Source organism: Hemitrygon akajei, chromosome 12 (assembly GCF_048418815.1).
Source record: "Hemitrygon akajei chromosome 12, sHemAka1.3, whole genome shotgun sequence".
NCBI lineage: Eukaryota > Metazoa > Chordata > Chondrichthyes > Myliobatiformes > Dasyatidae > Hemitrygon > Hemitrygon akajei.
The window spans coordinates 35,105,763-35,130,060 of NC_133135.1; the positions used below are offsets into that span (position 1 = coordinate 35,105,763).

The following is a 24,298-nucleotide window of genomic DNA, read 5'->3' on the forward strand; positions in this document are numbered from 1 at the left end:
AAATCTTTTGTATCCTCACAAATATCTTATTGTCCCTTCACCGAAGTAATGAATGCATATTGTAAATAGTTGAGGACCAAACACTAATCTCTATAGAACACAACCAGTTACAGCTTGAAAGATTGAAAGTGACCCATTTATCTCAATTTTCTGTTTCTTGTTGCTAAGCAAACTTTCATCCTTACCAAGGTATTATCTTCAATGCTCTAATCATGTGAAGTGACGTTTTTGTAGAATCTTTTCAAATAGATGTCCAAATACATTATGTCTCTATTCAACCTACTCATTATGTCTTCAAGAACTTGAATAAACTTGTTGCACAAATAATTTCCCTTGCACATAACTATGATTTTTGCTTGATTGCTTCACGATTTTCTTTGCGGTGGCCTGTTACTGCTTTCAGTATTTTCCTAAAGACAGTTCCAAGGCTAATTAGTTTCTTCCCGTCTTGAACAGAGGTGTTGCATTTATACTTTTCCAATCTATTGGGATTTCTAGAGCCTGGGGAATTTTTAGAAGATCGCATCCGACGCATCAGTTATTTATAAAACTATTTATTTTAATCCAAGATATAGGCCACTGGGACCATGAGATTTGTCAGTCATTAACTCCATTTGTCTACCTGGCAACTTCTGTGCTAAGATTATTATTTTAAGTTCTCTATCCCTTCATACTAAAATACTTGTAATGTATTTTACCATGAAAACAAATATAAAAATATTTGTTCACTGTCTGCTATTTGTTTATTTGCTATTATTAATTCTCCTGTCTCATCTTCTTGGGGAAACCAATATTTAGCAACTCTCTTTTTATATACTTCTGGATGATTATGCTGTCTGTTTTTATATTTCATGCTATTATTCTGTTATAATGTTCTCTCATTCAGTCTATAGTCATCCTTCCTTTGCTTTTCAAATATTTCCAAATTTCTAGGCCAAGTGCTAATCTTTGTATCATATTGAAAGAACAGGCATGCAATGTGGCAGTGCTTAAATTCCTTAGCCACAGCTGGATTATCCTACCAGAGAATGTATTTCTCAATACAATATGTCTTAGTTAAGAATTATAAAATACTTAAATGTCTACCACTTTTTATCTACTGTCTTTTAATCTTTTTTCCCAGTCTGCTTTAGCCAAATCTGTTTTCATTCAGGTTTAAGTTGCTGACTTCAGATCTGCATTTCACACACAAAATGATAAGCTTAAAAAGTCTGGTTTGTGGTTCATTTTGTTCACTCATAATTTAATTGATTATTACTGGTCTGTATGGTTTTGGATAGTTAATTTGATTGCTTCTTTCAGCAGTTTTTAAAAATACCTTTAATGTACAGTACATCAAATTACATGATATTTCAACATGAACTTTTAAAATTATAGAGTGATTATGTAAAGTACATTTCAGTTTTCCATATATGAAACCACTTTAAAGAAGCTATAGTTATTTTGTTAACATTTCTCACTTTTGCTGATGCTAAGAAATACTTGATCCCTAATGCTAATTTGCTTGTTCCCTTTCATTTTATTCTTATACAAGACGTGCTCTACCAAACCAGCAAAACTTTGATCAATAACTTAGTGTATGCAAGATTACAAACTTGAGCCTAAAAAATACCACTGCTGCGCTCCAAGTTATTATACCTCTGTTAGACATTGCAAAATAAGCATTTGCAAAAGGAATGGAAGTAGATATTGTATTTTCTGGAATAGTGTTCAGCAAGGCACTGTCCAGTATGGAGCAGCAGGTTGATACAGGTAGTCAGAAGATAACTTATCAACTTACCTATGCTAATGATAAACATTCCTGACTGTAATTAAATTTTTTTTGGTGACCAGTGGATAATATTATGATAACATACAGCTTAAATTGATTAAATCTCGGATCTCCTGCTGCTTCAAAGAGTGATGCTACCCTTACCTGCATCTCCATTTCCTGCACATCTGCCCTCATCCCATCCTCCTGCCACTATATAAACCTATGAGCCTCCCTATACAGCACATCATTCTATGTAACTTATGCCATTTACAATGGAATCCTACCACTAAGCACATTTTTCCCTTCCCCACTTCTGCTTTTCATAGTGATTACTCTCTACATGACTTTCTTGTCCACTCATTCCTCTTCACTGATCTCCCCTGGCACTTATCCCTGCAAATGGGACAAGTTCTACACCTCCTCCCTCTCCACCATTCAGGGCCCCAAACTGCTATGTTAAGTCCATACTCAGGTTGGAGGAGCAACACCTCATATTCCATCTGGATAGCCTTGAACCTGATGGCATGAACATTGCTATGTCTAACTTCCAGTAATTTCTCCCCCCCTTTCATTCCCCATTCTGGTTCCCTTCTCACCACGTCTCCTCACCTACCTATCACCTCTTTGGTGTCCCTCCTTCCCTTTCTTCCACGATCTTCCTTCTTCATCCCTTCACCTCTTCCATCTCCTCCCAGATTCTTACTTCATCCCCTCCTCCCCCATTCACTCATCTTCCCGCTTACCTGATCTTATTTATTACCTACCAGCTTGTAGTCCTTTCTTTCCCTTTGCCGCCTTCTGGCTTCTTTCCCCTTCCTTTCCAGTTCTGATGACAGATTTCAGCTTGAAACAGCAACTGATTATTCCCCTCCATTGATGCCAGCTGACTGCTAAGTTCCTCTGGCATTTTGCATGTGTTGCTCAAGATTTTTGGCATCTGCAGAATCTTTTGAGTTTAAATTGTACCCCCCCCCCCCCACTTTTGCTTTTGCTCCAGCAAATTAGAAGCAATAGTGCAATAGTCTTCTACAGAGTGAACCTGCAGAAAGCATCGTGGCCATATCCTTAGATCTTGTCAGATCAGTTGGTGAAGTATTTGCAAACATTTTAACCTTTTTCTGCTTCAGTTTGAAGTTTCCACTGTTTTTAAGAAGACCACTATCACCCTGATACAAAAGAAAAACAAGGAACACCATTGCCTTGGCCCTACACACATCTCTGGACAGTAAAGGCACCTATGTCAGACTGTTGTTTGTTGACTACAGTTCTGTCTTCAATCCTACAATTCCGAGCAAACTTATCACTAAACTTTTAGGAGTTAACTTGCCTTTCTGACCAATAGATCACAAAAGGGATAGTCAGCAGCACATCAACCAAAATTATTCTCAACACTGGTGCTCCACAAGATTGTGACTTCAGCCCCCGCCCCCCACTCCACTTCCTGTACACTCGTGTGCATGGCCAGATTCTGTTCTAGCTCCATGTACAAGCTTGAAGATACTACCGTCACAATGGGCAATATTTCAAATAATGATGAGTCAGTGCACACTAAGGAGGTAGAGAGCTTAGTAAGATGGTATAATGATAACAACCTTCATTGTCAGCAAAACAAATGAGATTGTCGTTGACTTCAGGAAAAGGAATGGTGCCCATGCTCTCGTCTTGATCAATTGTGCTGAGGTGGACAGAGGTTAGAACTTCAAGTTTCTAGGAGTTAACATCACCAATACCCTGTCCTGGTTCAAACACATAGGTGCCACTGCCAAGAAAGTTCTCCAGTGCCTCTACTTCCACAGGAGGCTTCAAGAGATTGCATGTCCCTGTCAACCCTTACCAATTTTTATATATGTGCCTTAGAAAGCATCCTATCCAGATGCTCTGTGGTTTGCCATGGCAGTAGAAACTGCAGAGAGTTGTTGGCACAGCTCAGCACGTTATGGAAACCAGCCTCCCCTCTGTGGATTCTACCTATACTTCTTGCTGCCTTATTAAATTAGCTAGCATACTCAAAGATCTCACCCACCTTAAACATTTATTCTTCTTCTCACTCCCTTTGAGCAGAAGATACAAAAGCCTGAAAGTATGTACTATCAGGCTCGAGGACGGTTTCTATCCAATGTTATGACTGCTGAATGGATCCTTAGTATGTTAATACAGAGCCTATCTCGTAATGTCCTTGTACCTTATTGTCTACTTGCATTGCACTTTCTCTGTAGCTGTTAAACATTATTCTGCGTTTTCAAATTCAGGTTCAGGTTTATTGTCATCTGACTATACATATATATAATCAATTGAAACAATGTTCCTCTGGACCACAGTCACCATCAAAACGTATGGCAAAAAACAAAATATTGCCATAAATCTGTTAATGAAATATAATTCAAAATGCATGTAATACGCAGCACAGGTAAACAGTAGACAAGTTGCTGCCCTAGTGATGAGACCTTGGTGGTGGCAGGGTATTCGTTAGTCTCACAGAATGAAAGAAAAAGTTGTTACCCAGTCTGGTGGTTCTTGTCCTGATACTCTGTATCTCCTTGATGGTAGTGGGTCAAAGGGATTGTGGGTTGGGTGTTGGGGACCCTCAACAGTGCTTCAGACCCTTTGCCTCCAGTGCTTCTGGTAAATGTTACAAATGGGGGGGGAGGCGGATCCACTCGGCAGATTTTTACTATGTAGGGTCTTGCAGTCTGATGCCTTGCATCTTCCATACCAGCCAGACAGGAGACTCTCAATGGTGCTCCTGTAGAAAGTTATTAGAATGGGGGCGGTGAGCCTTACATGTCTTAGTCTCCTCAGTAAAAGTGTAGACACTGCTGTACCTAGTGAGGAGGTGTTGTAGGTCCACATTTGGTCATCCATTATGTGTGCATCATGGCAGAGCCATTGATGTGTAATGGAGAATGTTTGACCTGTGTCTTACTGAAGTCCAGAATCACAGTCGTAATGATTTCATCTGCATGAAGGGTATACAGGGCAAGCTTTTTGCTGCACCTCAGTACATTTGACAATAATAATAAATCAATTCCAATTTCAATAAGAAAGAAAATACAATATAAAAAAGAAATGTCTTATGTAGTTAACAAGTTGTTTGTTAGTTATTACCAGGAGTTTAAGATGTGTGCATGTATCAAATCAGAACTATTTCTGTTATATGCTTCCAAAAGGTAAACCTTTGTTACTGCTTTAGAATGGGGGTAAAATTTCCAAATATTTATTATTTAAAAGTAATGTTGATTTAAATTTACAGTTAATCAGTTTTCTTTTATAGGTTGTTCATGCAGCATATTAAGATACATTATTGTTCTATTAATCTAATTATTAATGCATTCAAGCATGTATAGTAATCAGCTTGGTGCTAAGTTCAAACTGCATTTGATTCATTTGGCTTGATTTTCGCACCTATCAAAGAGAAGTGCAGTCCAGTATGTCAGTGTAGTGAACAGTGTTAGAGTTTTTTCACTTCAGAGATCTTGTCTTTTGAGGCATTAAGCTTTTCCAGCTAGTTAGTATCCTTCAGCCAACATAATCAGAAGCAGAATGCTTATCTACTTGCTTCTTCCATTGCCAACTTCAAGTTGATATGATTGTTCAACTATCACTTTCGGCTTACTGAACTGCTATGTACTTTAGGTCTTTCTGATCCTAGTGTTGAAAATTCTAATGCTTAAATTGTTTTTGTTTTTGCAGACAGATGTGTTGGTGGTCAGTTGTGACCTAATTACTGATGCAGCTCTGCATGAGGTGATTGACCTGTTCCGGGCACATGACGCCACAGTATCAATGTTGATGTGCAAAATGCACGACTGTACTGAACCTGTGCCTGGCCAGAAAGGGAAAAATAAAGCAGGTAAAAAATTTTCAAGTCAAAAAGCATTAATCTCCATTGAAATCAATGCTACAGCAGATTAATTTTGCTGCTTTTAGAGAGCCCTGCAACAGCTCATTTAAAAGAGCTACTTGATTGGTTGCTCAATATTTCATCCAATGGCATAGTACAAGAAAATTGCATGAAATTTCTGCATATAGCTTCATTTTTTGTTTATTGTAAATAGCTTCTAATCTGGTTCTTGACCTGTCAAGACTTTAATAATAGTGTACCCTAACTCATTACTATTTAGGTCAAGTGTATGTTTTCACAAAAACTAAATGGGGTAAGTGTCTGGTCAATATTTGATAAATATTCAATAAACACTGCATTCAAAACAGAGACAAACCACAGTCCAGATCATGTTAAGGCTTTGGTCCAATGTGCTGAATTCTGGAGAAGTGAGAGAGCTATTAAATGGAAACCAGCCTTCTCTCTGTTTATACTCTTGCTGCCTCAATAAAGAAGCCAGCATAATCAGGCCTGATTCCACTCACACACAGGGCAAAAGATAGAAAAGCCTAAAAGCATGTATGTCCAGGCTCAAAGATAGCTGCCTCACTGATAAAAGACTGCTGAATGGTCTCCTAGTATTATAAGATGGACTCTAGACCTCACACCTTATTGTCTACCTACACTTCACTTTCTTTGCAGCTATAACACTTTATTTTGCATTCTGTTATTACTTTACCTTGTACTATCTCAATGCAGTGTGTAATGAATTGATCTGAATGAGCAGTATGCAAGGTAAACCTTTCACTCTACTGGGGTACATGTGACAATAATAGATGTAGCAATCAAGAGACCAAATAAAACTGAAAAGCAACATAAACACTCGGATGTTGAGCTGTCTGAAATAAAGAAAAACAGAAAATGCAACAGCTACTCAGCAGGTTAGGGAGCATCAATGTATTGAGAGAAAAAGAGTGTTTCAGGTTGTTGATAGTTCATCAGCACTGAAACGGTGTAGAAACAAATGTGTTTTAAATTGGCTCGAGGGACAGAGGTGAAAAGTGCAAAGGAATTGTCTGTGGTAAGGTTTAATCCAGATTGCTCTGCTGACACAGAAGGTGTTCATACTAACTCAGAGATGTTGATGAATACCTGTTAATCACAAGTGACCTATCTGACAGAGTGTTAATAGAGATGGAATATTGAGGGAAATAGAGAAAAAAATACTGAAACTGGGGGTTCGGAACTTAGTAGTTGTTCGAAATTTGAAATAATAGAGAACGCTAGAAATACTCAGCAGATCTGATGGGAGAAAAGCTGATAATACAATATTTAATTCTGTTCACAACTCCTCAGAAAATGAACTAGTCTGTGCTTGCAGGCAGCACAACAGCAAGAAACATATGCGTCAAAATTACTAGGCACCATCTCCACCAAAACAATCTTGCCACCTACCTCTGACATTCAGTAGTATTAATCACTAGTATTAAACATAGCTGGAGTCGCCATTAATCAGAAATTTAACTTAACCAGCCAAATAAATGCTGCAATTCCAAGAGAAGGTTGCTGGTTAACTATTGTTCTATATGTAATTCACTTCGCCTTAGCTCAGAATCTTTCCACCAATTTTCGGACACAATTTAAGACTGTGATGGAATATTCTCCACGTGTTTAGATGACAGCACAACCAACAAAATTCGAGGAGATCGGCACTCATCAAAAACAAAATACCTTGTTTTTTTGGCAGCCCACCCACCATCTTTAGCATTTATTTCCTTCATGCGCCTTCATGTACTTCACTAGACCTTTAAAGCAACAGGGTCGAAAGTGATAGCGTAAAACATCATCAAAGAAAGCTGTCCACAAGGACCTAGCCACTGTTGTGGTATGATCTTCCTCTTTTCTGATGCCAAATTTTCAGGCATCATTTCAAAGCAGAGCCTGATGACAAGCTGCCATTAAGCCAATCAGCTAGCTGAATGGTCAGTTGCTTTATTAAATGTTCTCAGGCAGCAGACAAGGAAGGAAAAGACACAATTAACTTTATATAATTAAATGTTGGATGTTACTCCTTATTAAGGAAGTATTTGCAAATAGTATTTCTTAGAATGCTCCAAAAATGTCTATACATTAGTTGCAATCCACAGACATAAAACAGGTTTTATAGGACAGTGTTTGCTGGGCTGTATATATGGCTTTGATCTGAAAGACGGGTGTTTTCCTTATGTAACGGCTTGACCTTTCAATTAGGGCAGGGTCACTGAAAACAACATTGGGATAACCTGTAAAATCTTGGATATCCTCTTTGATGTGCTTAGGTGACACGGTCTAGTTCAAGAACTTTGACTTTCTTTCAGTTTGTAATTCATTTGCAAGATTGATTTCATTCCAGAAAGCTGTCTTCACTACAGGAATTGCAATCACTAAGGAAGCTGGTAATCTATCAGAAATATCTGAGATTTGGTGAAAATCAGCAAATGTACAAACAAGAGAAATCCTGCAGATGCTGGAAATCCAAGCAACACACAAAATGCTGGAGGAACTCAGCAGGTCAGGCAGCATCTATGAGTACAGTCAACATTTTGGGCTTAAACATCGACTGCACTCTTCTATAGACGCTGCCTGGCCTGCTGAGTTCCTCCAGCACGCTTTGTGTGTTGCAGCAAATATACAAGTCAGCCAAATATTTGTGTACCTTCTGTAGTTGAGTTCTGGTCTCCACAGATTTCTTAAATAATCAACCTTTATAAAAGTAGCCAAGTACTATAAGTTATTAAATTTCCCTGAGATTGGGCCAGTGTTTATTGGCCTTCCCTAATTGCCTTTGGGAATATGGTAGTGAGCCACTTTCTTGAATAATTGTAGACCTTTTCAGAAAGAACCTCCAACAGTGCTTTTAGGTAGAAGTTTTAGGAATTTTAACCTTCAGTCAGGAGAAAATTGTGTGTTTTTAAGTGTACTGTGATGCAAGTTTACATTCCTGTGCACATTTTATTTTTGCCATTTTTGAAAAATAGTTTTATAGTTTTGTGAGGCACTGTTGACGAAACCTTGTCAAGCTGCAGTGTTCAGTTTGTAAATAATACATACCATAACCACAGTACTCAATTGTTGGAGAAAGTGAATCCTTATGATATTAGTTGAGCTGTTAAACAGCAAATATCTTTGTTTCAGGTGGTTTGCAGATTTCTGTGTATTGTAGAATCTATACCCAGTCAGTGAGGAGAATTGTCAATTTTGCTTATATTTTGTAGTGAAGAAGAAGAAGAATAGCCCTTGGCAGTGGAGTTATCGGGGCACTGTCATGACGGTGTTTATGTAGCAAGCATTTCTTGTTTTTACGAGGCTGAGTTGCTAGCTCGATGCTCAACCCGCTTGGATTCGAACTCAGGAACCTTCGCTCCGGAGTCCGGCGCTGATATTATTGCGCCACCAAGCGGAACATTTTGTAGTGAAGTTCACTAAAAAAAAGTTCCTTTTAAATAGGACTTGCAGAAATTAAATGAGAGGAAGCATTTACCACTTTGCATGGAGCAAGTTCTTCAAAGTTAAAAGTAAATTTATTTTCAGAGTACACATATGTCACCATATACTGCCCATTTAATTTTTCTTGTACATTCACAGTAAATACAAAGAAGCATAATTGAATCAATAAAAATTGCACGTAACAAGGCAGGCAACCAGTGTGCAAATGCAAAGAAGAAAATAAATGAACACACACACACACACACAATGTATAATTTTTTTTATTGATAATGTGAGTTGTAGAGTCCTTGAAAGTGAGTCCATAGGCTATAGAATCATTTTGATGTTGGGGTGAGTGAAGTTATCCCTTCTGGCACAAGAGCGTCATGGTTGAGGGATAATAATTGTTCCTGAACCTGCTGGTGTGGGTCCTGAGGCTCCTGTACCACCTCCTTGATAGCAGCAGCTAGAGGAGAGCATGGTCTGGGTGGTGGGGGTCTTTGATGATGGATGCTGCTTTCCTGCAACAGTGCTCCATGTAGATGTGCTGAATGGTGGGGAGCGTTTTACCAGTGATGTATCCACTACTTTTTGTAGGATTTTCTGTTCAAGGGCATTAGTGTTTTCATACCAGGCTGTGATGGATCGAGTCAGTATACTTTTAACTGTACATCTATAGAAGTTTGTCAAAGCTTTAAATGACATGCCGAATCTTCACAAACTTCTAAGAAAGTAAAGGTGTTGAAATATGCCAGCTTAAGTCTATCTGAGTGACAGAATTTATTTCGCTGCTGATTCACTCTTTGTAGTTTTTCAAAGTCTGTATATCCCCCAGATGTCTTTATTTGCCATGGATGAAATGACAAGTTACATTTTTATATTTTTATGGTGTACAGTGGAACAAAGGGACTTTGTCGGAGTTGATGACACATTTAAACGTCTGCTTTTCATGGCCAACGAAGCTGATTTGGAAGATGAGCTTGTCATTAGGAAGTCCTTGATGCAGAAGTGAGTAAACAAAGCTTTTTACAACTTATGTTAAGTTCAAGTAAATATGAGCTAAACTAACCCTGCTTTCAGATTATTCTTGTTACTTTTGCTGATAAACGGAGACTTCATCTCTATTGGGGAATTATAATTCTATGTTGCCTCTTAAAATGTTAAAGAGTACATATGAAATGTTTTAGGAGCCATGTGTTGAGAAATCAAGCAAAGGTAAGACAAAATTTACAAACTGTAAGAGCTTTAAAGGATGCTTGAAAAGAGGACATAGGTTTAAGCTGAGAGGGGAGAGGTTTAAAAGGAACATGAGTTTACTCACAGGTTGTAAAGTAATCCAGCTATTTTGGCAGTTTAACCGTAAATATTTGCTTTTCCAGATGGGGTAATATTGGTCACTTATCATATTTTTAAGGTGGCAAATGTAGAATTTTATCCTATTTGCTGATTCTGATTTTTGGCTTAATAGTCCTGAGTTGTTATTGTCTTGCTAATCATTCTTGAATGACATCATAATTAAGTTTATTATTTAATGCTGTTAGTAATATTGGGAAATGGGTGATTCAGTTAAGTAACCAAGAACCAGGATATTCATTAGTCAATGTGTTGGAATTTAATTGATATCATTGGATTCCTTACCAGAGGTTCCTCATTAAACTAGTTGGAGTTTTAGGCCAATCTGACAAGCTTTTCACTGAAACCAGCTTTTATTTTATTTCAGGTTGTTTTGAACTAAGTTCAGAGTTTCAGGATTTTCAATTTGAATGTTCTGGTAATTAGTCTTTTAATTACTGGTCAAGCAATGTAGCCAATTCACTGTCTGACCCTGTCACCAGCATTTACCGTAGATTCCGGATTATAAGCCGCTACTTTTTTCCCACGCTTTGAACAGCTTTGAACACTGCGGCCTTTACTACGGTGCGGCTAATGCGTGGTTTTTTTTCATGCCGCCAAAAACATTTTGCCTCGTAACAGTAGACCAATAAAATTGATGAGTAGTTCACAGAGGTCCAATGAAATTGTACGATAAATCAAGCGCACTTTCACAATTAAATTATTGTAAATCAGTCATTTGTACTCACCCTCATCAACATGGAAAACACTCGAAGAAAAGCATTGTGCTGCCTTTATGGCAGTTATTTAGTTTATAATATTTTCGCTTAGTAATTCATTTGTTAGTATTTTCTAGTTAAAGTTAGAAGTGTTTTAAGTATATTTGTTTTCTGTACTACATCCCGGGATGCTATGACGTCACATCTGGTTTCGCCGCGTCTTGTGGGGAAAATACCGGTTTGCGATAAACGGAAAGGAGGGGGCGAGCGCATTAGACCCGCGCGAGAACGCTGCAAACATATGATGCAGCTTTTAAGTTAAAGGCGATCAATAACTTTTCCTGGTAGGCTGCAGTATATATTTTTTTACCAGTCGTTAGGAGATATTGGAATGTTGTTCGTGCACTGTTCAGTAAAAAAGTATACGCAACGTAATTTGTGTGTTACCGATACGTATGTATATTTAAAAGTAGCCGTGTTACAGGCACGGTTCAAAAAAAAGCATTTGCAATATGTATTTGTTTATGTTACCATACGGATTTAATTAAAAGTTAAAAAATCCTCACGTGTAATATCTTTCTGTGTAAATATCTCATATTACAACGTGGGACACCTGCAGCTTAAAATCCGGTGCGGCTTGTACAAGTACAAAATTGATTTTCTTTCTAAAATTAGAGCCTGCGGCTTTTAATCAGGTGCGCTCTGTAGTCCGGAATCTACGGTACTTCATTTTTGCAAATATATGCAACATACAAAGTAGGAGCAAGGATAGGCTCTTCGCATCATCACACATGTTAAAGTAGATGGATATATCTCAAATCAATTTTAAGAATGTGCCAATAAAGAGTTAAAGTAAGAATAAATGATTAGATAAAATTTGAAGCATCCCTGTTGGAAGTCATACTTTGTTAGCGAAAAGGTGAATACATTGATTGCACAAATAGAAATGAATGGGTATGATCCGATGGCCATTACAGAGATGTGGTTGTGGTTGCTAAGTGAGAAAAGTTGGGAATTAAATATTCAGGGATATTTTGACATTTCAGCAGTTTAGGTGATAAGGATCCAGGGAAGTTTGGCCAGGTGGATTCAGAATTTGCTTGCCTGCAGAAGGCAGAGGGTCGTGGTGGAGGGAGTACATTCAGATTGGAGGGTTGTGACTAGTGGTGTCCCACAAGGATCTGTTCTGGGACCTCTACTTTTTGTGATTTTTTATTAATGACCTGGATGTGGGGGTAGAAGGGTGGGTTGGCAAGTTTGCAGACGACACAAAGGTTGGTGGTGGTGTAGATAGTGTAGAGGATTGTCGAAGATTGCAGAGAGACATTGATAGGATGCAGAAGTGGGCTGATGGAGTTCAACCAGGAGAAGTGTGAGGTAGTACACTTTGGAAGGACAAACTCCAAGGCAGAGTACAAAGTAAATGGCAGGATACTTAGTAGTGTGGAGGAGCAAAGGGATCTGGGGGTACATGTCCACAGAACCCTGAAAGTTGCCTCACAGGTAGGTAGGGTAGTTAAGAAAGCGTATGGGGTTTTAGCTTTGATAAGTCGAGGGATAGAGTTTAAGAGTTGTGAGGTAATGATGCAGCTCTATAAAACTCTAGTTAGGTCACACTTGGAGTACTGCCTCCAGTTCTGGTCACCTCACTATAGGAAGGATGTGGAAGCATTGGAAAGGGTACAGAGGAGATTTACCAGGATGCTGCCTGGTTTAGAGAGTATGGATTATGATCAGAAATTAAGGGAGCTAGGGCTTTACTCTTTGGAGAGAAGGAGGATGAGAGGAGACATGATAGATGTGTACAAGATATTAAGAGGAGTAGACAGAGTGGACAGCCAGCGCCTCTTCCCCAGGGCACCACTGCTCAGTACAAGAGGACATGGCTTTAAGGTAAGGGGAGGGAAGTTCAAGAGGAAGGTTTTTCACTCAGAGAGTGGTTGGTGCGTGGAATGCACTGCCTGAGTCAGTGGTGGAGGCAGGTACACTAGTGAAGTTTAAGAGACTACTAGACAGGTATATGGAGGAATTTAAGGTGGGGGGTTATATGGGAGGCAGGGTTTGAGGGTCGGCACAACATTGTGGGCCGAAGGGCCTGTAATGTGCTGTACTATTCTATGTTCTATGTAAAATGGGGTAGGTTTGATCTACAATAAAGGTAGAGAACACTACAGTGATAAGCAATGATAGCGATTCAAAAGCTCGAATGGCAGAATCGATTTAGGAGAAGATTAAGAAGTAGTAAGAGTAAAATGTCACCAGTGGGAGGGGTATACATTCTCCCTTAAGAGTAGCAATATTACAGAACAGATCAAGTATCAGGAATTCATGGGGACTTGTAAGAAATGGTCTGTAAAGTTACTGTGATTTTAATTTTATAGATTTGTACAAAACAATGGGCACCATTAGTGTTAAGGATGAATTCATCATGTGTAATCTTCATGGTTTCTTGGAAAGTCAAAAGTGAAAGTCAAGTTTATTGACACGCAGTGCCTTGAAAAGTATTCAGTCCGCACAACTATTTTCACATTTTACTGTCTCATTTTCTAAATCTAAATATATCGAAGTAGGATTTTGGAGCTAATCTACAAAACATTGTGCATCATGTCAAATCAAAAAAAAAATTCCAGAAGTTGTCAACAATTTACTAAAAATTGAAAACCAGAATTATGAAGCTGAAAAAGTATTCATCCCTTTGTAATTACTGTGTTAACTTTTCTCAGGTCCAAAATACAGTAATACCTTACCGCTCACCCAATTTGTTGATGTAGAAAATCGGAGGATCCCTTGTTTTCAATGAATTCATAAGAATAAATACACCAACTCTCTGTATGGTAGGTTTTCCACAAGCCACACCAAAATGAAGACAAAAGAGCATTCAAGACAAATCAAGGAAATGATAATAGAGAAGCATAAATCTGGGAAGAGTACAAGATCATCTCAGAGGCACTAAATGTGCCTTGGATCTTAATGCAGTCCATTGTGAAAAAGTGGAAAAAAATATGAAAGCACAACCACACTTCCTAGGTGAGGCTGCCCCTCTAAACTTAGTCACCAGCGAAAAATGGCACTTGTAAAAGAGGCTACTATGATGCCATCAGTCTTTCTGAGAAGTCAGTGGCTTCAACAGGAGATGAAATTCATGGCTCGACAATCTCTTAAAACCTTACTCAAGAAGGGTATTTATGGAAGAGTGGCATGGAAGAAGCCCTGGCAAAAGAAAGGCATATCTTTGCCCATAAGGACTTTGTAAAACATCACTTAGAAGATACTATAAAGATCTAGAAGAAGGTCTTCTGGTTGGATGAGACTAAAGTGGAGCTTTTTGGCTTCAGCACTAAGTGGTAAATGTGTTGTAAATCTAACAATGTGTGTCAACCAGGCAGCACCACCCCTACTGTAAAGTATGGTTGAGGTGGGATCATGCTATGTGGATGCTTTTCAGCAGCAGTGGTCAGAAATCTGATGAGGATTGATGGGAAGATGAATGCTGCTAAATACAGAGAGTTCCTGGACAAAAACCTGTTAGCCTCAGCCAGAAAGCTTAAACGGGAGAAATTTCATCTTTCAGCAGTATAACTATTCAAAGCACATTGCTAGAGTAACAAAATGGCTCTGGCAAGACCTCAAGATTGCTGTCCACTGCCACTCCCCAACTAACAACACAGCTTGAGCAATTTAGCAAGGAGGAATGGGCAAATCTTGCTCCACCATGTTGTGCAAAAGTAGTAGAGACGTATCCAAAAAGACTACTGGCTCTTATAGCTGCGAGAGGTGGTTTAATAAGTACTGAGCAAAGGGGGTTGAATACTTTTGATCTGCTGACATTTCAGTGTTAGATTTTTTAGTTTTTCATGCTTTACAATTTTCCCTTCTTTTAGAGATTTACTGTGGGGAAAATAGAGCATGCAATTCACAAATAAAAATTCACAATTAAATTGATCGAAATCCCTAGTTGTAATACTCATTTATGTGATCAAAGGGTTGGGGGCTGAATGCTCTTTCAAGGCACTGTATGCACAAGGGCAATGAGAAACATCCTTGCAGGCATGTAGCATCATATAAGCAGCATTCAGAAGAAAAGCATAAATTATACATAATTTTTACAAGAAAAAACACAATTAGAATATTTAATTTTGTGACAAGTGCTTGGACCATAAAGGTGATTAGAGTTTGACACGAATTAGACACAAATGATTGAAGGGAAGTAGCTGTTCATGAACCTGGTAGTGTTGAACTCCAGGCTCTATACTTCCTGCCCAGTGGGAGCTATGAAAAAATGACATGGCTCCAATGGTTGATGTTGTCAGCAGGGTACGGTTTATTTTAGACCTGGCATTTCCAACAAGACAGGATTAAATAGTAAAAATAATCATGACATAATTGAATTTCACATTCAGTTTAAGTGTAAGATACTTGGGTGTTAAATTAGTATTCATAATTTTAGAAAGTGTAGCTATAATGATATGAGGACAAAATTGGCTAAGAGCATTGGGCAAGTATATTAAGAAGTAAGACGTTGAATTAGAAAGAGCAAACATTGAAAAGCAAGTTTCATAATCTCATTTAGAGAAAGAGGTTCAATGCAAAGTATGACAAATTTGCTGGAGTCCTTTGAGGATATAGAAATGGTATACAGTATATTAGGCAGAATCGAGTTTATATTTCCAAAAGGTATTTGAATTGCCACTGGTAAAGTTATGGTCCTGACTTGCTGAGTGTTTCTACTACTTTCTGCTTTTGTTTCAGATTTCCAGCCTCTGCGACATAAACACAAGGAATTCTGCAGATGCTGGAAATCTAGAGTAATGCTAGAGGAAATCAACAAGCCCTGATGAGAGGTCTCATCCCTGTAAATGTCGACTGTAAATTGCCTGACTTACTAAGTTCCTCCAACATTTTCTGTGTGTTGCTCCATCATGTCTGCAAGTTCTTTTTCATTGCTGAGAGATGTTTCCTCTAGTAGCATTACCTAGAATAGTTTCAGGACAAATGGAAGCCTATTTAAGTTATGAAGAGGAATTTCTTCTCCAAACATTTTGGAATTCTGCACCCTAGAGCACTATGGAGGCACAGTCAATTATTTAATACCTTTAAGGCAGAGATTCATAAGCATTTCAAAGTGAGATATACAAATCCTTCAGCCCACTATGATGCCAATAAAACTAATCCCATCTGCCTACAGATGGTGCAAATACCTCTACTCCCTCCCTATTTTGTCTAAATCTCTCTTAAATGTTGTGACTGTATCTGCTTTAAACAGCTCATATATGTGTGTGTTGTCACTATATACAACCATGCAATTTATTTCTTGTAGATATTCACACTAGAACAAAGATATACAATATAATCAATGAAAAACTACACACAAGTAAAAACTGACAAACAACTAATGTGCAAATGAAGACAAAAATGTGTAAATACAAAATGAAAACTAATACTAAAACTACAGTTTAAATATTTAAACTACAGTCATGCTATGGTGTTTGGGAAAAGAGAAGCAAAGTGGTGTTGAGGCCAAGATTGGACCAACTAAACACTGGAGTAGACTTGAGGGCCATTTGGTCGACTCCTTTTCCTATTTCTTCTGTTCTCCGCTTCATGGGTACAAAAAGTAATTAAAAAGCTAATGGAATGGCAGCCTGTGCCTCTAAACAATTATTCTCAGTAGATCTTTGCTAGCATATAGGTTTAACATGAGAGAGGAACAGTTTAAAAGAGATGTGCAAGGCAAGTTTATTACACAGCATAGTAGGTGCTTGGAACATGCTGCCTGGAGAGCTGTTTAAAGCAGATACAGTCACAACATTTAGGAGAGATTTAGACAAAATAAGGAGGGAGTAGAGGTATTTTCACCATGTGTAGGCAGATGGGATTAGTTTTATTGGCATCATAGTGGGCTGAAGGATTTGTTCTTGTACTGGTCTATTTATTTCTATTTCCATATTTTATATTTATTCTTCATTCTCCTTGTCTATGTAGAGTGTTTAAAATGATTAGGTCATTCAACATACTGAATGTAGAGAAACTGTTTCACACAGTATTCGGAACATGATTGTGTAATTCTAAAATCAAAGTTAAATTATACAGCATTGAATTTATTGATGGCAGAGTTGGAGAATAAAGAGTTGAAGACCTAAAGTAGGGACCAAGAGAATGCTTACATTGGCATCATATGACAACTTGTAATGAGCCGTTGGCTTTTCACTATAAATAGAGACTTGGGCAAAAATTGTGAAGGAGATGCTGTTAACTATATGGAATCCTATTCCATTTGAATTCTGGAAGATTCAGGTTGATATGTTTTTGTTATTTAAGGACATTAAAAATGTGAGCCTAAAGGTGAGCACTTACGTTGCCAGCTATACTGTGAAAATCCTGATGGAGTCTAACTATTACCTAAATAAAGGTACATGACCATAAAGAAATTTGTTCTTCATTTGTGTTATCATAAAATACCCTTTTAATCCTTCCTATCAAATTTGGCAAGCAGCTTCTTCACTATCCTGAACCTAACTTTAGTATGAAAGATCATTAATAAAACAAAGCATAACTTCTTGTGAAGTTTTGGATGTAGTGTAAATTCAGCATATACTTTACATATATGGGAAAAGAAGACAATAAAAGCAGAAACAAGATGTGGTATATTAAATACTATAGCATTTAGGAATTTAAATTTTGTTCGCATTTTAAAATTAGTATCTTCAGTGATCATTAAGGGTTCATAGTATCACACTTTCATTATTATTAACTTTAAATTTGATATTGGTGTTAAAATGTTGTTAGTTACTGTACGCGCTAACCAGAAGCCATGGATGACAGCGGAGGTGTGTGCGCTGCTGAGGACCCGTGACTCCGTCTTCAGAGCAGGGAACAAGGCAGCCCAAACAACAGCGAGGGCCACACTGTCCTGGGCCATCAGAGGGGCAAAGCGTGCGCATGCCCAGCGAATCCACAACCACTACCAGGACAGTGGCGATACGCGGCGCATGTGGAAGGACATTCAAGACATCACCAATTACAGGACAACATCACCTGACTGTGTGGGTGATGCCTCCCTCCCCGATGCGCTGAACAACTTTTACGCTCGTTTTAAGGCGGAAAATGACGTGGCAGCAAGGAAGTCTACCCCTCCTCCAAATGACCAGGTTCTGTGTCTCACTGTGGCCGATGTGAGGAGAACCTTGTGCAGTGTCAACCCACAGAAGGCCGCTGGACCAGACAATATTCCTGGTAGAGTGCTTAGAGGATGTGCGGACCAGCTAGCAGATGTTCTCACTGACATCTTCAACATCTCCTTGAGCAGTGCTGTCATTCCAATCGTCCCCATGCTGAAGAAGTCTTCGGTGTCCTGCCTCAATGGCTACCGTCCAGTTGCACTCACATCCATCATTATGAAGTGTTTTGAGAGGCTCGTCATGAGGCACATCAAGACCCTGCTGCCCCCCTCACTGGACCCCCTGCTGTTCACATAACATCCCAACCATTCAACAGATGGCGCCCATTGCCATCACTCTACACCTGACCCTAACCCACCTGGACAAAAAAGACACATGCGTTCGAATGCTGTTCATAGACTGCAGTTCAGCATTCAACACAATCATTCCTCAGAAACTGATTGGAAAGCTGAGCCTACTGGGCCAGAACACCTCCCTCTGCAACTGGATACTAGACTTCCTGGTTGGGAGACCTCAGTCAGTCTGGATCAGGAGCAGCATCTCCAACACCATCACACTGAGCATGGGAGCCCCCCAGAGCTGTGTGCTCAGTCCACTGCTGTTCACTCTGCTGACCCACGACTGTGCTGCAACACACAGCTCGAACCACATCATCAAGTTCACTGATGACAGGACCGTGGTGGGTCTCATCAGCAAGAACAACAAGTCAGCATACAGAGAGGAGGTGCAGCGGCTAACAGACTGGTGCAGAGCCAACAACCTGTCTCTTAATGTGAACAAAACAAAAGAGATGCTGAACATCAATGGCTCCTTGGTAGAGATTGTTAAGAGCACCAAATTTCTTGGTGTTCGCCTGGTGGAGAATCTTACCTGGTCCCTCAACACTAGCTCCATAGCAAAGAAAGCGCAGCAGCATCTCTACTTACTGCGAAGGCTGAGGAAAGTCCATCTCCCACCTTCCATCCTCATCACATTCTACAGGGGTTGTATTGAGAGCATCCTGAGCAGCTGCATCACTGCCTGGTTCGGAAATTGCACCATCTCGGATCGCAAGACCCTGCAGTGGATAGTGAGGTCAGCTGAGAAGATCATCGGGGTCTCTCTTCCCGCCATTACGGACATTTACACTACATGCTGCATCCACAAAGCAACCAGCATTATAAAGGACCCCATGCACCCCTCATACAAACTCTTCTCCCGCCTGCCGTCTGGGAAAAGGCACGAAAGCATTCAGGCTCTCATGACCAGACTATGTAACAGTTTCTTCCCCCAAGCTATCAGACTCCACAACACCCAGAGCCTGGACTGCCCTCTACTGTGCCTATTGTCTTGTTTATTATTTATTATAATGCCTGCACTGTTTTGTGCACTTTATGCAGTCCTGGGTAGGTCTGTAGTCTAGTCTAGTTTTTTGTGTTGTTTTACATCGTTCAGTGTAGTTTTTGTATTGTTTCATGTAGCACCATGTTCCTGAAAAACATTGTCTCATTTTTACTGTGTACTGTACCAGCAGTTATGGTCGAAGTGACTTGATTTGACTTGAGAAACAGGTTTATTATCACTGATATACAATATGTTCTGAAATTTGTAGCAACAATACAGTGCAAGACAAAAAAATTACTATGTTAAAAAATAAATAATGCAAAAGATCAATATCAGAACAGTAGTAGGCAGCTGTCAATCCCAGGGGATCATGGGTTTGCGCCTCTTCAGGCACAGGCCTGGGCGGGAGGATTTGAAGAACTGACAGTTGCCCATGCAGTGGGTTCCCCCTTTCCACATCACTGATGTAGTTCAAGGGAAGGGCAAGCAACGGTATAGCTTGGTACCAGTGTCGTCCCAGAGGTTGCCAGAGTGAAGTTGTAAACAACATCAAACTGCCTTGGGAACTTCGGCTCTGGATTTCTTCCGTGGGGTTTACTCCCGAAACCTTTTTCATGGGTGGGTATGGCCGCAAGGCAGGGGAGGTTTAAAATAAGAGTTTTCTTTCTCCTTGGTGGGTTGCCGTCCCAGGCTGACAAGCCCTGCCTGCCCGAAGTAACTGGTTTTGAGGCACCAGTGGTTCGCCTTTTTGTGAGCAGAAACAGCTCCGCCAGGCAGAGTAGTTTAGCCACACGTGAAGGTCAAGAGTTGGATTTGGTTGTCAGAGGCTGTTAGAGTCACTCACCATTTGGAGCACTTGTAGGTAGTGGGAGCTTATCCCCACTACCACCCCGGCTATGACAACCTTAGGAACCAATAACAGAACAGAACAGTACAGCACATTATGGATCTAACTACTGTGTCTATTCTAGAAATAGTAACTTTAATGTTACAGCAAGCTTACCTGACCATTAATAACCTCTAAGAAATATTCTTGCCTTTTAACTTTTTTTAATATAATTCAGAGCGAAATGTACTTGCTGTTTGCAAATCATAATTGAATTTCATTTTTTGGAAAATACCTAATTAATCAACATGCCTAGAAACTTACCCAACATGTTCTGCTGCATAATTTTCTATCTGAAAACTGGATCTTGTTTTTTTTGCCTCACTGTTCCAGAACTGTACATTGAATGGCATGACAATGTAAACTATAATTGCTGGAGAACACAAATATCCATTTCACTCTAAGCAGGCTTTTAATATACTCTGTAGATCTTAATTAACCAGGGGTTCATTTTTTGACTTTAATTTTTTGCTAGGGTTATAAAAATTAATTACATGTTTTTATTTTTTTCTATTTCATTCTAATTTATCCTCCTGTTTAGACATCTGCCCAGCGATATCCTGCTGAATCCTTTGACACGTTCTTTCACTATCCCCAACTCTGCTAATTTTTGTGTCGAATGCAGATATATGATCAAAATTTTTGTCCATCACAAATGACAGCACTGATCTTTGCAGAACTTCACTAGTTGCAGACCTCCAGTCAGAATTGAATTAATTCTTCTAATTTTCATTTCCAACTTCAGACATTTCGATTTTATGAACAATACATCAATTTGATTGGATACTGTACATGCATATATTAAACATAGAAATGAACAGCAGAAGAGCAAGCACTTCAGCTCACTTAGTCATATTTCGCAAGAGGTGTGATGCATTTTTCGTAGCTTTGGTTTCTGTGGTCTGCCTCAAAGATGACTTGCCACCAACAAAAGAAGTGGTTGGTGATCTGCTGTCTCTGCTAGTTATTCAAAAGTTGGAGCAATCAATGACTCACAGAAAGATCAGTACTTTACCAGTAATCTTTTGCCGTTTGATGAAGCAGTTAATCGAAATCCTGTTGTTTGTTCCACTGTCCTTAAGTTGCTGTTAAAGTACAGTTTTGCTGATATTAAGGATTACCTGCAGTGCTATCTGGCTCAAGAGGGAGAATTCCTTCAGGTGCACATTCAGCACAAGTGTGAAAATACAACAATGGAAACCTTACAGTTTGTTGCCAGAATTTGCTTCTGTTTTGATGCTGTTTCCCAACTTCTTTGTGCAAAACAAGACACATTGGCTGAGGATTCAAAATATGTACATGCAAAAGAAACTTCCCTGCAAAGGATTAAGTGTATGATTCTCAATGGAGGAAATGATTTGTTCAAGATTTACCTTGTGTGAAAGCTGTTCTGTTTGAATGGAATTGATTTTGTCCAAGAGCTTTTAAAGGATGACCAATTTTCATGGATCTTTCCCAAGGAAATTGTTCAGGAGAAGAAGGAGATGCTGGTCTTTTCGGAGATTTAAGCTTCCTTCCTTCCGTATTTTATGGCGGTTGGCACCCAGCTTAATGGTGCATTACCACTACCTTCTGCTCCGGAGTGTGGATCAGACGATAGACTTACTTTCTAAATCCCTTCACTCATTCTGTCTGTCTGTCTGTCTGTCTGTCTCTCTCTCTCTCTCTCTCTCTCTCTCTCTCTCTCACTCACTCACTCACTCACTCACTCACTCACTCACTCACTCACTCACACACACACACACACACACACACACACACACACACACACACACACACACACACACACACACACACACACACACACACACACACACACACACACACACACACACACACACACACACACACACACACACACACACCCCCCCCCCCCCCCCCCCCCCCTCCCAATCCCTGGCCATCCTAGTACCCTATTCCTGCTTATCCATCATATCCTAGAAAAAAAAACCCTTGTATCCCTTAAGAAAGCTAAAAGTACCCTAACCTGTGCTCTCTCACCCATGCCCAGTAACCCTTTTAATGTGAATTCCTGCACCCCCAATTCCCTTAGATTAATTCTCATTGTCTCTCTCTGTATCCCATACTTCCTGCAACTCAGAATTACGTGTTCTACTGACTCCTCTTCCTGACATTCTTCACACAATCCTGTCTGGTGTTTCCCTATCATCTTTAATGTTTTGTTTAGTGCACAGTGCCGCAGAAAAAGCTCTGCATTTCGTATTCTTTCCTTGTATTGTTCATCTAGTTTCTTCATCCTTTTCTGATACTCCTGCAAAGTGCCTTCCTGTACTGCTGTAGCTGTCTTTTGAGAGATGTCAATTTCTCCTGGTACATCTGCTCTTTTACTTCCAGGTGGTCTTCATCATCCTGCTTATTGGCAATATCTGTCTCCCTGTTGGTGCTGTCTAGCTCCTTCTCGTTGTTGAATAGTCGACAATGGGTGAGAGGAGAGCTGTGGATATCTTCCCCGCCGAGCTGCCCTGCTTTGTTGACCCATCTAATGCCTTGATGGTGTGCCAATCTAACTGGATTTTCCTGAGCCACTCATGTCCCAACAACAGTGGTCTTCCATTTTCCAGTACATAGAGGTTCAGCAGCTGTGTTTTGTCTCCTTAGGTCACTGTCGCTTTAATTTTGCCTTTGGAACGCACTTTCTGTCTTGTCCTTAGCAGTAGTTTAGTTCGTTTCAGAGGTATGTGAGAAAGCAGTCGTTGGTAGTCGTGTACAGAGATCACTGTTAAAGCTGAGCCTGTGTCCAACTCCATTTTCAGTCTCACACCCGCCACTTGTGGAGTGATCCATATTACTCTTCGATCATCTGTCTCTTTCACGCTGTGAAGTTGCAGACAAGACAATTCACTTTTGTCAGAGTTGTTTTCATCAGAACTGCCTTCTTTCATTTTGTGTATCTTGGATTTTCCTTTCTGGGGTTTCTTGTTTCTCTGTATTTTGTCCCTTTTCTGCTGTTTACTAGCTTTGCATACTCTGCCAAAGTGGCCCTGTTTGCCACAGTCTCTGCATTCTTTGTCTTTAAACCAACGGTCATCCGGGTCATGTGACCTATTCCCACAATGGTAACATTTCTTTCTTTCATTTCTGTTCAGTGATGTTTTATTTGTAGCATATTCCAGAGATTTTTGTTGTATCTCGGAAGCACCCCGTGCGGCTATTTCTGTTGATATTGCAATGTTCAGCGCCTTCTCTAATGTAAGGTTCCTTTCACACAGAAGCTTCTTCTGTGTAGTTTCACAGTGCATGCCACACACTAACCTGTCCCTCAATGCATCCAAATTGACAATGTTCGGATAATTTGCGCAATTCAGCACAATATTTAGAAATGCTTTCATTTTTGCTCTGATTCTGATTGTGAAATTTATATCTTACAGCAATGACCAGTGGTTTGGGGTTTAAATGCTGTGGGACAGTGTCTACTATTTGCTTGAACGTTTTGTCAGCTGGCTTTTCAGGGATTAACAAGCTCTGTAGCAGCCCGTATGTTTTTGCTCCCATAATACTGAGTAAGACGTTGGCTTTCTTTTCATCATTAACACTGTTAGCCTCACAATATAACTCCACTCTTTCAATGTAAGTTGCCCAGTCTTTAATGCCACTATCAAATGCTGTAATGGTTCCAATCATCGCCATCTTTGTTATGTTAATTTAGCCCCGTTCTCCTTTTTTTTGACTCACGTGACCTTTTTGCTAGCGTCACGAGCGCACTCCGTCTAGGTGTGTGTGTGTTGCTCCTTTTTATCTCTCTTTTGGGGCAAGCAGACCTTTGACCCTGGGGTTCAGCGACAGCTGTGGTCTTGCCTGGAC

At 39.7% G+C, this 24,298-nt stretch overlaps 1 protein-coding gene across 1 annotated transcript in view; it reads left to right on the top strand.

The window, feature by feature from the left end:
* The window catches only part of eif2b3 (eukaryotic translation initiation factor 2B, subunit 3 gamma), a 135,496-nt gene that overhangs the window by 40,775 nt on the left and 70,423 nt on the right, over window positions 1–24,298 (top strand). Inside the window, exons 4-5 of the mRNA XM_073062893.1 lie at window positions 5,444–5,603; window positions 9,935–10,046. Coding sequence (XP_072918994.1) covers window positions 5,444–5,603; window positions 9,935–10,046 — 272 coding nt within the window. The remainder of the gene's footprint in view (window positions 1–5,443; window positions 5,604–9,934; window positions 10,047–24,298) is intronic.